Genomic DNA, 15,401 nt, shown 5'->3' with positions numbered 1-15,401 from the left:
GGGGTGGTGGGGTGGTGGTGGTGGAGTGTGTATACTAAACAGGGACAACAGGAAGATTAAGGACATTCGGGAATGAACTCCCAACCTCCCAACCTCCACCCTAATCCTTATCTATGTTGTCTCCGATATGAAAACAATGACAAATGGAGAACAGGAGCACTTTTGAAGTTATTAAAGTTAATGCAGTCAAAAATAATCCATTTCTCAGAATTATGAAAACAGTGACATATAAGATTGTCCTTTCTAAAGTAAAAAAATTTAAAGGAAGTATCACTTCTGTAATGACTGGGAACAGCAACTATATTGCCAATTTATTTTTCAAGAGGGAAGGCATATATAAATATATACATTCTTAGTAACACGCAAAAATTTATACAAAAATAGTATACAAAAAATGGAGTATTAGATAACACTGTTAATGGAAAAATGAGTTACCATTCAAGTTTAATAAAAAGATTGTAGCAAACAACCTGTGCTACAGTTATTCCAAACCAGAGCAACCCAACAGCCAGGTTCATCAGGGCGAGACAGCTGTGATGAGGGCAGATGGAATTCTGGAACCTACTCATTGGAGCAGAAAAAGACAGTGCCACTGAACAATACCCGGGTGAGACCACATCTGGAATGTTAGACATCATTCCCATTTTAACAGTTAAAAACACACACATGAGAAATTTCAAATTGGAGCAGCTGCAGAGAAAGGCTGCGAGGGTGATCAGCTGACAGGAGAGTGCAGAGTATGAAAAATACTTCATTTAGTCAGTCTAGCAATAAAAAAAAAGCCAAGAAGAGGTGCATGTTCTATCTATAAATACAGATGAGACAAGCACCATGAAGGGAAAAGAACAATTTATCTAGAGGGTAATATTTCCACAAAAATATGTATATATAAAGGCCATACAGACTATTAAAACATTAAGAGTGGAAATTATGTCTTATGATTATGAATGAAAACGTAGAAAAGACTGCTTTCTCACAGTTTGTTTTGGACAGACTGCAGAAGAGGTGGAGCAAACAACCTAACTGTTCCTATAATACAGCTGCAAAGTTCATGAGAAGTGTTACAGAGGAGACAACTGTAATAATGGAGCCTTGTGACTTCGAAGTTCTTGCTAGTGCTTTATCTCCTCTATCTCAGTACAAACTAATCCATTAAACCATGACCTGAAGCTTTCTCTACCAGCCAACCAGTGTAATTTGTAGCACAGCTAAGAACTTGTGCATGCCCAAAATATAATCGCTGACTTAATTACACCTCCTTCTTCTCAGTCACCCTGTTTCACTTTCTGAAATGAAACACCCAGATGCTACAACCACCAAATCCCGTCCACAGCAACACTCTTAATAATTTCAGGAGATCAAGAGGAGTTCATTTGTCCAATACTGGCTTAAGTTATTAATGATATTTCTACTCTATAGAATGAAGCAAAAATTCAAAGTAGTGAAGACTCAGATCTGCTACGCATCAAGTAACACTGTTCGTATTGAGAACTCAGCTCTTTCAGTGGCAGATATTGCTCACCTTGGGTGTCATTTTAAAACCAGCTGCTTTGCTTTTGGAATCAAGTAAACAATTCTTGCAAGTTGCTGTGCACCATGTGAGTACACCAGAATGGATCAGCCACAGCTGGATATCTGTATTCCACACACTATTACATGGAATTAGCTTGCCTTTCATTCCCCAATTCCTCCTTCAAATCTGGCAGTATGATGTGCTATCTATCAATCTCCCACCAGATCTGCCTGCTAGAGCAGTGCCATCCAATGCAGCGGTGATCAGGAATCTCCCTGAAGTCCCTCAGACTAAGAAGCCTTCTCCAGCAAACTTAATTCCAGTAGTCTACTTCTGAAGGGTCCCTATTCCCATATCTTGATCAAGACTGAACAGAATGCTCTGTTTTCAGCTAGGATTGGTAGCAAACTTAATTATTCTCTTATTACATAAATTATTAACATCTTTCGGGTCTTGAAGAACATGAAGAGCTGTGCATAACACTAAAGGCATGAGCTTTGAAAATATTAGTCCTTCAGCATAACACAGAAAAGCCTTGCTGAGATCCCTATAAGAACTCTTGTGTATGCAGCGAGGTCAAGCTAAGCATACCCTGCACAATAATATCCCATTTGGGTTTCACATTTAAACATCCATTTGATATAGCCAACAACTTCAAAACCTGGAATGCCAGGAAAACTCAAAAGAAATTGTTCTAGTTTTAAATGTAGGCACTATGTTGAAAAAGGGAAAGACCCACAAAAACCCTCAGCAAGTTTAAACATATGACTTGTAAAATCTAAGACAAACTAGTCGGACAATGACCCTGTATTAAAAAAAAACCCAACAAACCACAAAAAAGGTGATGCAGAATGTAACATTATAGAGAGACACTGAAGTCTCAAAATAAACATTGCTTTTAACACAGTGTAGGCTTCCTTTCATATGATCTAAATTTAAGGGAGAAAATAACGATGTTGCTGTAAAACTCACACAGTTGCATCCCATTTCTGTAACAAACTGTGAAAAAATATTATTTGATATTGATGATTTGAATGAATCTACATCTAGTCACCTTTCCCAAATAAAGTGTTTGCAAGACACTTCTTGCACTCAACAATTACCTATATAGGTAAAACTTCTGTTGCAGGAAACATAAAAGACATGAGGAAGCCAAGCCTTAGCAAATCCGGTTTCTCCTAGTACATACTATCAGCAAGTGCCCTTCTGACAGTCATATAGCTACTCCGAAATAAATGGTTTAGAAGAAAAACTTTAAAGGAAAATCCTAGAGTTCCCAGAGTTTACTTCATCCACAATCCAGAACTGGACAACAGTTTACTGTCTGCAGGTCTGTAGCTTTGTTTAGAGGGAGGAGGTAGGGCTTACTGTTTTAAGACCATTCACTTGGGAATTCCACTTGAATCCAACAAGACTCTAATTTATGTGTAATATACTCTCCTAATTAAAAGATCCTTATAATAGCACAGTAGGAAACTTTCCAAACAATTTGTTCAGCATCTCAGCTTAATAGCTCTCAAGCTGCATTTCTTTTTAAAAACCGAGCATATAGCTACAGGAACAAATACAGCCTTTGCACACTAATGTGGTCTTAATTAAGAGTTCCAACTGAAACAAGCTGCCACATGCTGCAAAGGTTGCTCAGGTTTCTCCAGTTTTTGACGTGTTCCTATCAAGATGAGATGTCTTTTGGAAGGTATGCTTTAGCTAAACCTATATTAACAGAAAAACTAAAGCAAATTTAGCAAATTCTGATATACAGAAGATCAGAGGTTTTAAAAATTGATCCTCTTGGCTTTGACCTCTATTAATATGAGCATCCAGATTTGACAGCCATCCTTTTAACACTTGCTGTAGAAGGCTTACAGCTTCATGCTGTCACAGAATCACAGAATGGTTTGGGTTGGAAGGGACCTTAAAGACCATCTAGTTCCAACCCCCCTGCCATGGGCAGGGACACCTTCCCCTAGACCAGGTTGCTCAAAGCCTCATCCAGCCTGGCCTTGAACACTTCCAGGGATGGGACATCCACAGCTTCTCTGGGAAACCTAAAGAGTCAACCTAGTCAACTCCAAAACAGCTGCATGATCATCAAAACACAGAATGACACGACTGCAAAAATGTGACCTACAGGTACAGTGACAACCCAAAACTAGAGAGAATATGAAATGTGTATAGTTTTATAAAGGATTTACTTAGACAGTCAGTGACTATAGGTGCATCACTTCTATCACCATGATGGCCAAAGTACAGAAAGACATTCACAGAGGTGTCTGCTACAATTGCAAAGTGAACCCTTGCAGTCAGTCTACTCCATTTTGAGTAGTCATGGAAAGTTTTATTATCAGTAAATACAGAAATAGAAATAATTCATTACAAAACATGAAAAATAATCACTTGTAAGCACCTTGAAATAACTTTTTGCATGGCTAAACAATTTTATTTTCTGGCGATTTCTTTTGAACTCCTGTGACACTGCTACCCAATTTATTTCTCTTGCCTTATCCTGAAGCCAGTTTCCTCTTTCCCAACTAATCACATCTGCTTCTCATTTTTGTTTAGTATCAACAATCAGGAATGAGCCTCAATTATCCAAGCTGCAATTGCAAGCTAACAGGACACAAATAACAAGGTTACCAAACACAACTATCAGCAGTGTCTACCTGGGTATTTTTTCAGCTGCTTCCCTCAATCTGCTTCCTCCAGAAATCAAATTGACTGAATCACTGGATGCCCAACACTGGCAACAGGAGGTCAGGCAACCAAATCTAGTTTTTGTAAAAACTCCAGAAAATAATTTAACTTAATAAAAAGAGTCTCCTAAACTGTCTCTCAAACAATCATCAAACATACACAAAAGACATGAAACCTGTTCCAAGTGATTAATGAAAAGTGAGAGATTTCCGTAGTGCCCATTTTAAGCATAGGGGCGATCTCCTCCAACTTGGGTTGCACAGATCCCCAGTGGTGGGAAGCCCATATACATATAGAAACACATATGAAGTAATAATAGGCAGTTCAGGTCGCTATTTGAAGCCCGATTCTCAAACAAATAAAAGATGCAACAAAACCAGCCCTCATGCCCCAAAATAACACGATTTCTTGGAAACCACAAAGAGTAATACTTGGTGTATATTGGGTGGCCTCCACCGCACTCTTTGAAATATTATTCCCCATATATATATATTTGTTCACAAAGCAGTACCATTGCTTCTTTGCAAGGAAAAGCAGCAGTCAGTCCTGTGACTTTTGGTGGATTTTATGCATACTGTATTCCATTTTAGGAACAAAATGTCCTTAAGAAAATGTAAATCTGTAAACTATATGAAGATAGTTTCTGACTAAAGCCAGAACAAATTAGTTATACTTGAAAACTTTTTGTTTTCCTGCCTTGAACGCCCTGTGGCTGCCAGCTCATGACCCAAACTGGGACTGTTTCAATCAAGTTTCAAAGAAGAATCTACAGCCTAGCAAATATAATTCAGGGATAACATCCTGGGGCCAATGACCAATTTGTTATAGAAAGTAGTATCTATCTATCAACGATGTCTTTTTTAATGGACCATTCTGTAAAAGCACATAACAACCACCAAAGGGGAAAACAAACAAACAAAAAAGCCAAGCCCAGCATGAAAAATAAAAACACAAGAAACTGATACTGTCTTTCATGACTTTCAGAAAAATCATTCCTGAGAATAAATTCATTTAACTCCAAAGATAGACAGGATCAAAAATGAATGGATTTGAAAAAGCATGTTGTCAAACATTGACAAGAATGTATACACCAACCTGAAAGGCATGATTTTGGCAAGCCTAGTAGATCACTGCTTCTTGTACAATCATATATTACTGCCCACTCCCTGTAGTGCAAGTACAGCCAGCCTTGGGAAAACAACATAGCATTGTCTATCCCCTTCAGTTGATAAATACATCCCTGTCCCACAAAACATCAGTGTACGTATCATCATATGCTGCATGTACCAACCAGCTCTTCTGTTAGACCTATCAGGACAACTCCCAGAAGGAAACAAGTTTGTTACCTAGTGAACTGGGAGGGATGTTAAAAGGTTCTGTGATTCTGGGAAATGTACTTCAGCCCAAAAGAGCCCTTGAGGGTCAGAAAGGAAAGGATTTAATAGTTTTTAGAGGAGTGACATATTGGTCTGATGCTTCTGTGAAATATTCTTGGAAGAAAAAAAAATTCAATCACACTTCAACAAATGTAAATGTTTAAACTGTGAACTTAGTCTTCAGTTGTCTTCAAACCTGTTACCATATGTCTTTCCTTTTTGAGTGTACTTAACATTAAAATCTCATGCTTGCACTCCTCAAATAACCCATCTGTTGTTTCCTACTTCTGCTACTTTAAGAGCTTGTCAGCTACTATCCACTGCAGTTCAATTTTCAGCAGAAAATTTGCAATTAATATTTATTTTGCCCAATTATACTAATTTCAGGCACTATACGTGTCTTTTAGTGCCCCAACACTTGAAATAATGAGGGAACCCCAAACAGCTAAGATTAAGAAAACAATATCACAAGTGTTTCATTAAGAAACCTAACTGTCTCCCTTGACTAAGAATCTACTTTTGACTAACCATGAAGTAGAAACAGGCAGATGTGTTACTTCAAGATTTCGTATCATTCGAAAGACCACTAAGATAGAGATTCCTCATAGAAGCAGATAAAAAGACAGGAGAGAGTCATGCAGAGAAGTTTTTAAATAAGGCTCCTCAGGTAATAGATAGCACGTATAACTGTACTATATATACTGCACAAGATTTACAAGCCCAATATGAACCAATGCAGCATAACAGCCACTACCGTGAATCACCTTGAATAAACCTTCAGACGGTAATGCACACCTCTGGGGCTGCTTATACTTTCAGAGTAGGCAATTGTTAGATTAAAATAAATACAATTCAAGGGAAACCTAAGCAGCTAAGACCTCAAGCCTCCCTCACACTTAAGTACTCTAGTAATTTAGGGTATATTGTAGTTCCTTCCTGCCTACTCTCTTTGCATTTAGGGCAGCATGTCCCTGTGTGCTTCTGTTTCAAGAGAAAGATGGATCATCTCACCCAGTCTCCCCCACAGTTTGAGGGTTAGGTCTCTGAGCTGCATCATCTGTGGGTTCAGATCTTGCCAAGATGGAGCAGACCTGAACTTCACTTTTCTACTACAGGGACAAGTTGTCTAATGAAAGGGGGCGAAAACACAGTGTACCTTCAGATGAATCAAATGCAGTAGTACCTGACAGATTAACTATTCAGATTTTTTGGTGCTGTCACCTTATTCCCACCAATCTCACCACAGCAGGGTGTTCATAATCTTTTTAGTAATCTTAACGTGTTCAGTAATATTTTGTCTGGAGATCTTTTTGTCTCTGGAACACTCAGATTTCAGGAGGCTTCAGAAGTTAGCTAGCATTTAGAAGGAGATTGATTATATTGCTCTGAAAAACACATGTAACTTGTCTGTAAGCACAGTGGTTACAACCTAGCATTTTAAGCTTAGAAAAAGTTTGAAATGGTAGTGCTATAGATGATCAGCAAATATAGAATCATAGAATCATAGAACGGTCAGGGTTGGAAGGGACCTTAAAGATCATCTAGTTCCAACCCCCCTGCCATGGGCAGTGGCCCACCTCTGCAGCCTGTCCAGGTCCCTCTGGATGGCATCCCTTCCCTCCAGCGTGTCGACCGCGCCACACAGCTTGGTGTCGTCGGCAAACTTGCTGAGGGTGCACTCAATGCCGTCATCCATGTCACCAACAAAGATGTTAAACAGCACAGGCCCCAACACCGACCCCTGAGGAACGCCACTCGTCACCGATCTCCACTCGGACATCGAGCCGTTGACCACCACTCTCTGAGTGCGGCCATCCAGCCAGTTCTTTATCCACCGAGCGGTCCGTCTGTCAAATCCATGTCTCTCCAGTTTCGAGACAAGGATGTCGTGCGGGACAGTGTCGAAGGCTTTGCACAAGTCCAAGTAGATGACATCAGTTGCCCGTCCTCTATCCACCAGGGTCGTGACCCCATCGTAGAAGGCCGCCATGTTCGTCAGGCACGATCTGCCCTTGGTGAAGCCATGCTGGCTGTCACCACTCACCTCCGCATTCTCCATGTGCCTCAGCATGGCTTCTAGGAGGATCTGCTCCATGACCTTGCCAGGCACAGAGGTGAGACTGACAAAATATCTTGCATTTTGATTCTTTCTGGAAAACATTACTATATTTCACTTCCAGAGTATTCTCAGATTTTCACAAATAGTGAGACCCTTAAGGTCGCAAAGCAGATTGCATATTTATTCTGTCCATATACCAAACAAAGGAAGAGCAATCCATTCTATTAGAAGAAAAGGCTATACTTGCTGCTAACAGCACAATATGATGTTTGCTTATTCCTTCCACTGTATTTGCTTTTTTCCTTCCACTCCTTTCGACAAGGATGGGACAGAAGTCTTTGGCTCTGAGGAATTACTTTCTACTTACCAACCTAGAGGTGCACAAGGCAGAATTATCAACTGATTTGCCAAGTTTGTTCAGCAACTTTCTACTTTACAGTGCAGGAAAGTTGATGCTAATTTAAGATACAAAGGTATGCTTGCTATATGCCTCAAATATTGAACATGAATTCTAGGAATGCATCAGATTTTCAGAAGTAAAAGACAGGCAACATTTTTACTAACTGACTACAACAGGAGCGTGCTGGAAAGTATCTACTTCTCAGCATGACTCACGGTGTATTCTGACTTCCTTGCAACCTCTGGCATTTTACAAAGATGTGGTATTACAAACTTCTGAAAATTTAGATTATTTTCAAGTAAAAGCAAACCAAGAAGCACATACAGCTGTAAACAGGGCAGGACAACACTCAGTGCAATTATAGCACACAGAGGTATAACAACAAAAGAAATAAGAAATAACATAAAAAACCAAGCCCTGTGTTTTACTTTAATATATTCCAGTACAGAGATTTATTATGCTACAAAGCTACCAAAGCATCATTTTGCATAAGGCTGAGGTAATGGATTAATTCTAACAAAAATAGAGAGAATACCAAGAAAAGCCTTGTACTACTGAGCTGACTGGGATTGCAGACATAACCAAAGAACAAAACATAAAGCATGATGATATTTGAAGTGTTTACAAAAGCCAATAAAGTACCATAGGTGAATAATCAAATGTTTTAGTACATCTAAAAACTAGCAAGCCTTAGAGGAACACAAGAGGATCTCTTCCCCATCTACTAGGAAGCACCGCAAAATTGTACTGTTTACAGAATAAGAAAATACAATCAACAATACACTAAGCATTTGTGTCTTATATTTTCTACATATGCACATACCCACTGTCAATAATTTCAAGAGCACCAGATATAGTGCGCAAGAACAGATTGTAAACTTGAGGTTTTGCTGATAACTCCTTGCAAAAATAACCCAGTTATATGATGGAATCAATCCAAATTTATATTATTGACCAGATGTGTCTGTCTGGCTGTCAGTATCAATTGCAGAGAGCACACAGGGGATCTCAATCATCCTTGACTTCTCCAAGAACAAGAAGTAACCTGACAGCACTAAAACCAAGACTCCAAAAGACTGTCTCGGTACACGTATAGCTGTATTTCACCTTGGATTCTTCAGCAATTGTTGCCACATCTAATGGTGATTTCTACTGCCAAGATAATGCTTTCAAATTCCTTGCTCTTTACCAGTAGGTTGTAACATAGTACACTGCATCACCACAGTGTTTGTATTATACAACAGGACTAGCAATTTAGAAGCACCATTATGACCCATATGATTAATATGCTTACATACATTAATAGAAAGATCAGGATTTTTTAAGATGCAATTATAAACAAAGCATGGAAAGGACATGAATCATGTTTGAAAATCCCATAAATACCTTATGAATGCTCTCAAGAGTAATTTTAAACATTTTACTGAATGATCCTTTGTTCTCTTATTACAATAGGGAGAACTGCAGTTTCAGTAATACTTCTAGGCTATTATTATTCTGAGAGATATAGCAGGAGCTTCTTTGTCATTTACATTCTCTCCTAGTGGCATAAGAAGAATCAGGAACAGAGAGATGACAACAGATCATGGGGAGTTGAACATACTTGCTTTTAGCAATGATATGGTATAAAATTAGTTAGTTTACACTTCAATTCCCTCTCAAACCATGACCTACTGACAGGTCCCTCAGACCTGAGAAAAGCACAGGCAGGTTTGGGAGAGAAACTGCTAGATAGTTCTGAAATCATGAAGCATGTGTGGAAGCCCCTGACAAGAACAGAAACATGTTAGGTGTGTGCAGATAAACTAGGAAGTCAGAAATTGCAAAAGGCCACAAAAGGAGTTGCACAGAAGTGGCTGCGAGCCACAGAAGTTCTGAGGAGAGGCGGTATCAACAGAGGTTCTGGTCAGATTTATGACGAAAAAGGCAATAGCCGAAAGGAGGCATGAAGTGTCAAAGAACAGGAAGGAAAAACACTATAATCTCTATTTTTAAACTAGTAGTTCTTAAAGAAAGCATAATTTTCTAGTATGTTGATATAGCAACAATTTATGATACAGGCCAGTCATTTCAAAGTTAAGAACAAGATACCTCCAAAAACTGTCTAAATAAACATTTGGGATATTTGTAAAACTATGGATTACAACCTCAGCGACTTGTAGTGAAACACTGGAACAGAACACTGGAAGTTAATGGAAGCTGTCCCTGAGATATTTTGCTGTAAAGCATTTCATTAGGATTTTCAGAAGAAAATAAATTTTACAAAAACCTAAAAAAAGTAAAAAATCCAAATGTACTTGAAGAATAAACACAAAGAATGTTTTCTATCTTAAAGAACACGAGAACATCTACCAAACACACTTCTTCCCTGACCACTTGTTTAGTTATCCCTCAGCCAACTTCAGATGACTGCTTATTATAGAGGCAAAAGAGGAAATTCTCTGTTACGATGTATTTTACAGAACAGATTCCGTACAGTATACACAGAATTAATAGGATGGGGTAAATCTACCCTAGCTAATAGTAAAGTCCTGCTTATCCTTCTTAGAATATGGCATAAAAACAGAAGACAGAAAAGTACTCTAAATCATGCAACAGGAAGAAATTACCTAAACAAAAGTTCAGTAGGAAAAAAAAAACAACCAAAAAAACCAAAAAACCCACAACAAAATAAGATCAACTGCCCAGCTCTAGCCTCCCTTCCAAAACAAAATCCTTAATCACTATTTAACAAGCTTTTATTAAAAAGAAGACTTGTATTAAATGGGCAGGGGGGAACACTGGTGGAAAACACCCCAAACAGACCAATCTTCAATTCCATCCCGTTTTGAAATGCATGAGATGAGAAGAAAAATAAATATGAGAGAAAGCGTAGAAAGCAAACATGACATTCACTCACATAAAATTTTCTGGATATTCACTCAAGGCCATATCAATGATATTCAAAGCATCATGATAGTGTTTCTGTGCTGATAGCAAGAGTGCAAGGAGATGAAGAGAGTTGGCATCATCTCCTTGTAGTTGTAGAGCCTGACGAACATAACCCAAAGCTTCTGGTATCTGATTAAAAAAAAGAAAACAAAGGCAGAAAAAGAAGGCACCACTATTAAAAGTATTGCCTATTACATGATTGCACATCCATAAAATTTTCCAAAATATTCACCTGGATACCATGCAGCATTCTATGGATTCCTGCCAGACACTACTCAGAGGTTTGAAGTGGGCCTGATGCTCTACAGTGAACAGTAAAACTCAAATACTATATGAACCTTGGAAAATAAGATACAAGTTTTAAATAGACAGCTCCCTTTATCCCTTTAAAATACTCACTTACTATTTTTTCTTCAAGTATAGGCTATATTCCTAGAGGATTTTAAAAATATTATAATTGTAATACATTAACTAAAATGTACAGCTAGACCACCACACTAACTTTTCTTCACATGGAATTTCATGATCTCCTCAGCTGCATGTGCTTTTGCTCAAAATAAGTACACTAAGTGTTAAACCAGGAAATTTAATGAAGCATCACGAGAAGTATGGAAATCAGAAGTACACAGTCTTTGCCTGCTAATGAAAAATACTTTGTGCTACTACAGTGACAATCCATTCCACTCTAATGTGACATAGTCCAATGTCTCTGCTACTCATTAGTATGAAGTCACCTAGAGTATGTAAACTACTGTGCTCAAAACTACTTCCTAAAATAAACATGACACAGGAAAAGGCTTACCATGACATATACAAAGCGGCTCCACGTTATACAAATTCACGTGATGTATGGTAGAATTCTCAATCCCTTAACCGTAACAGCTCTGCAAGTTACACTGAGCTCTGATCTCTTTTATAGCTTTAAAGTATTTTCCATTTTTTTTAAACACATTTTTGTAATTCTGTTCACAATAACAAAATATTCAGAAAAGGCACAGATCTTAGCAGATATTCAAGATTTAAGCACTGTCAAGATCACTAAAGACTAGATTCAAGACTCCCACTCTCCAGACAACCAGTCTGAGCTGACATTACATGCAAGAGGTAAAAACTGACTTTTTTTTTCTCTTTCCATCCAGCAACATAAATGCTGAAACAAATAAATTGAATGACTTATGTCTTATTTGTAATCCTAGAGCTGGAAATACTGTGGCAGACCTCTGGAGAAGTATACAAGACTGAAGGTGTTCAGAGATAAGATTTGACCTTTTTTCCCCCCACATACATACATAAGGAACCAGGATTTTATTGAAGAAACCTTAATCTGTGTCCATCAATAGATACAAATACTAATCTTCATATGACAGTGTAAGGTTGCACTTTTAAACACAACTAACCTGTCTGGATATGGCAAGCTGGAGTGCTAAGTAAAATGCTGCCAGATGATCCGTTGGAGACAATGTGTGAGCCCTTAAAAACAAAGAAACAAAACAAAACAACAGTGATTTTTTTTTTCCCATGTTAATACAGGTTAGACATACACAAACGCAGGTATCCATATTCAGATCTCTCCACTACACATATGCTTATATTGTGATGTAAGCGGTGTCCAGTCCAGTGACTTTTCTCATACTTCTCAATCATCCTTGATTTAAAGGAAGAAGTGATTAAAGAGTCATTTTTAATAGAAATTAATTATGTAATTTCAGTATAAATCTTAAAAACGAGCAATACAAAATGATTTGTCAATTAAAATATACTCCTAAATAAACACTCGATGTAATTATCTAAGAACAGTTATAATAAAAATACATTAAGCAGAGTTTTGTTACAGAAAAAGGAAAAAAAAAAAAAAGAATTCTACCAGAACAACTGCATGAGAAGTACCCAAGCAGTCACACCAACTCCGTGTAGTAAATACCGGGCAGTAAGCCTGGAAATACTTTTTAAATTACATTTCTTGCATTCTTCCAATGGAGTCTCATTTAGAAACAGGATGTGTAATAATCATCTTCAGAACATCTAATGGGTTGTCTCCATCGAGAGGGAGGAACAAAATTGAACTTTAAGGCATTACAACCACAAAGGGAACCTTCTGCTTCCAACTTGTGCATTTCTGTCTTCCCAATTTCAAAGAGACAGCTTCATTAGCTCAGCAACTGCACCCAACATGTATCAAAGTAGTTAAAGTTATTAGGGCACAGTTTCACATTTCGTTAAATTTACATTTCACTTGGAGATTAGAGTCAAATATAAAGCCTAACAGGGTCTAGGACCAGTCCATTTGTAAATTTAAGTTCACAAATTAAGCAAGACCAAGTGAGAACTAGAGATTTTAACTCAGAGAGTACTTGTTCCGTCACCCATGCGTCAGCAAGTGAAAGAATAAAGCTGTCACTATCTATCAACCATTTGGTGAGATCAGTGAAAGTCTTCCAAAAAAAAAAAAAAAATGTTAGTGAAACAAACACCCTCTCAGCATTGTGTGATGTTGGCAACAAGCACCTTCTCAAATGGCCACCATCACAAACTGGTAGCCTTGAAATATGGCCTGTGCAAGGGTCCAAAACACAACTGTGTTTCTTCAGGACCTCTGTTTCTTCAGGAATTGGTCCTCTAGGTATGTGATTTTAAAAAAAAACCCAAAACCCAACCACACACAAAAAAACCCTGGCAGATCAAAATACTGAGCCCAGCACAGCTCCTGTTCTATAAACTGTGTAAGGGATGGAGAATTTCAACTTCCACCTCCTGGAAAACATTATTTTTAAGATGGGGGAAGAGAAAGTAGGCATGACTTTGCTATGTTGAGCATAACATATGCTCTGTGGTACCGAATATTTGGTAACATCTGTATTGGGTTTGAATGGCAAGGTTTTGGTAGTGAGGGGAGCTACAGGGGTGGCTTCTGTGAGAAGATGCTGGAAGCTTCCCCTGTGTTCAATAGAGCCAATGCCAGCAGCTCCAAGACGGACCCACTGCTGGCCAAGGCTGAGCCCATCAGCAATGGCGGTAGTGCCTCTGGGATAACATGTTTAAGAAGGGGGAAAAAACTGCTGCAGAAACAGCAGTGGATGGAGGAGAGAGAGGAAAAACTCTGCAGACACCAAGATCAGTGGAGAAGGAGGGGGAGGAGGTGCTCCAGAGATTCCCCGGCAGCCCGTGGTGAGGCTGTGCCCTGCAGCCATGGAGGGTCACAGGAGAGCAGAGACCCACCTGCAGCCCAGGGAGGTCTCCACACCGGAGCAGGGGGATACCTCCCGAAGAAGGCTGTGACCCCATGGGCAGCCTGTGCTGGAGCAGGCTCCTGGCAGAACCCATGGCCCCATGGAGAGAGGAGCCCAGGCTGGAGCAGGTTTGCTGGCAGGACTTGTGACCCTGTGGGTGACCCACCCTGCAGCAGGCTTTCTTCACTGAAAGGGTGATGTGCGGATGAGGCACTTAGGGACATGGTTCAAGTGGTGGACTTCACAGTGTTGGGTTAACGGTAGGACTTTATGATCTTAATGGTCTTTTCCAACCTAAAAGATTCTATGTTTCTATGAAAAATAGTTCTCCTAACCTACTGTATATTGCTTATTCTCAGACCTACTTTATATTGCTTATTCTCTTTTATCTCAAACCACTTATTCTTTTCCTAAAGAAACCTAATAAAATATTACCACAATAAGCAGTATGTTACCTATAAAAGCATCCTCATATTTACATGTGGTTGAAATGCTGCACAACCTCAAACCTCAAAAAAAGAAAATTTTCCAGATAGATCAATAGCAGGGAACAACTTTCAGAACTTTGGGAATCACTACACTAAACTGGAGTGGGCTAGCTTCAGGCTATGGTTCATTTTGTCCCTTGGTGTTTCAAAGAATCAGCAAAAGAAAGCAAATCACTATGAGAATCTGAGAAGCATTGAACGGGTAGAAACGGCAAGAAACGGTTAGCATAGATTAATGATTAAGTCAGTGTGAAGAGGGATGGGTGAGGAACAGAGGTATAAACCAGGAGGTTAAAAAGTTCAGTTTCCACATGGAAAAACAATGCTGAAGTAATAAAAACTATTAAAACCATTAAGCAACAGGAAGAGCAAAGACATGTTAAAACATATTTACATAAAGAGGAATAATTAAGACAAGACAATAAAGGACCAATACATACCAGATTCACTCTGAAGTTACCTGCAAAACACTTTTTTAACCCTATCCCGTCAGATACAAAAATCACCAACAAAAATCCAAGATTTCACGTTCACATTAACGCACAAATCAGTTTCCCTGAAGCATTTATGCCTATCTCATCGAAGTAGGGTTTTCAAGGGTATACACACACAAAAGGCAAATTATTTAGTGTTGCAGCACTTCTGCCAGCTTTGCTACCAAGATCTGTTTCTTCTGTAATTAGGGTAGAGATGTTCCATCCATCTGTTTATTG

The 15,401-nt window shown here is 38.8% G+C and overlaps 1 protein-coding gene across 1 annotated transcript in view; it reads right to left on the bottom strand.

Moving 5' to 3' along the window:
• TTC7B (tetratricopeptide repeat domain 7B) overlaps nt 1-15,401 on the bottom strand; it is a gene marked incomplete at its 3' end in the record, with an annotated part of 70,815 nt that overhangs the window by 19,067 nt on the left and 36,347 nt on the right. Inside the window, exons 10-11 of the mRNA XM_010157476.1 lie at nt 12,371-12,443; nt 10,942-11,102 (exon numbers count right to left, since the gene is read on the bottom strand). Coding sequence (XP_010155778.1) covers nt 10,942-11,102; nt 12,371-12,443 — 234 coding nt within the window. The remainder of the gene's footprint in view (nt 1-10,941; nt 11,103-12,370; nt 12,444-15,401) is intronic.

This window comes from Eurypyga helias, unplaced genomic scaffold (genome assembly GCF_000690775.1).
Source record: "Eurypyga helias isolate BGI_N326 unplaced genomic scaffold, ASM69077v1 scaffold11388, whole genome shotgun sequence".
In the NCBI taxonomy this organism is placed as follows: domain Eukaryota; kingdom Metazoa; phylum Chordata; class Aves; order Eurypygiformes; family Eurypygidae; genus Eurypyga; species Eurypyga helias.
Note: the sequence above shows the minus strand (reverse complement) of the source record. Positions and strands in the feature narration are given on the sequence as shown.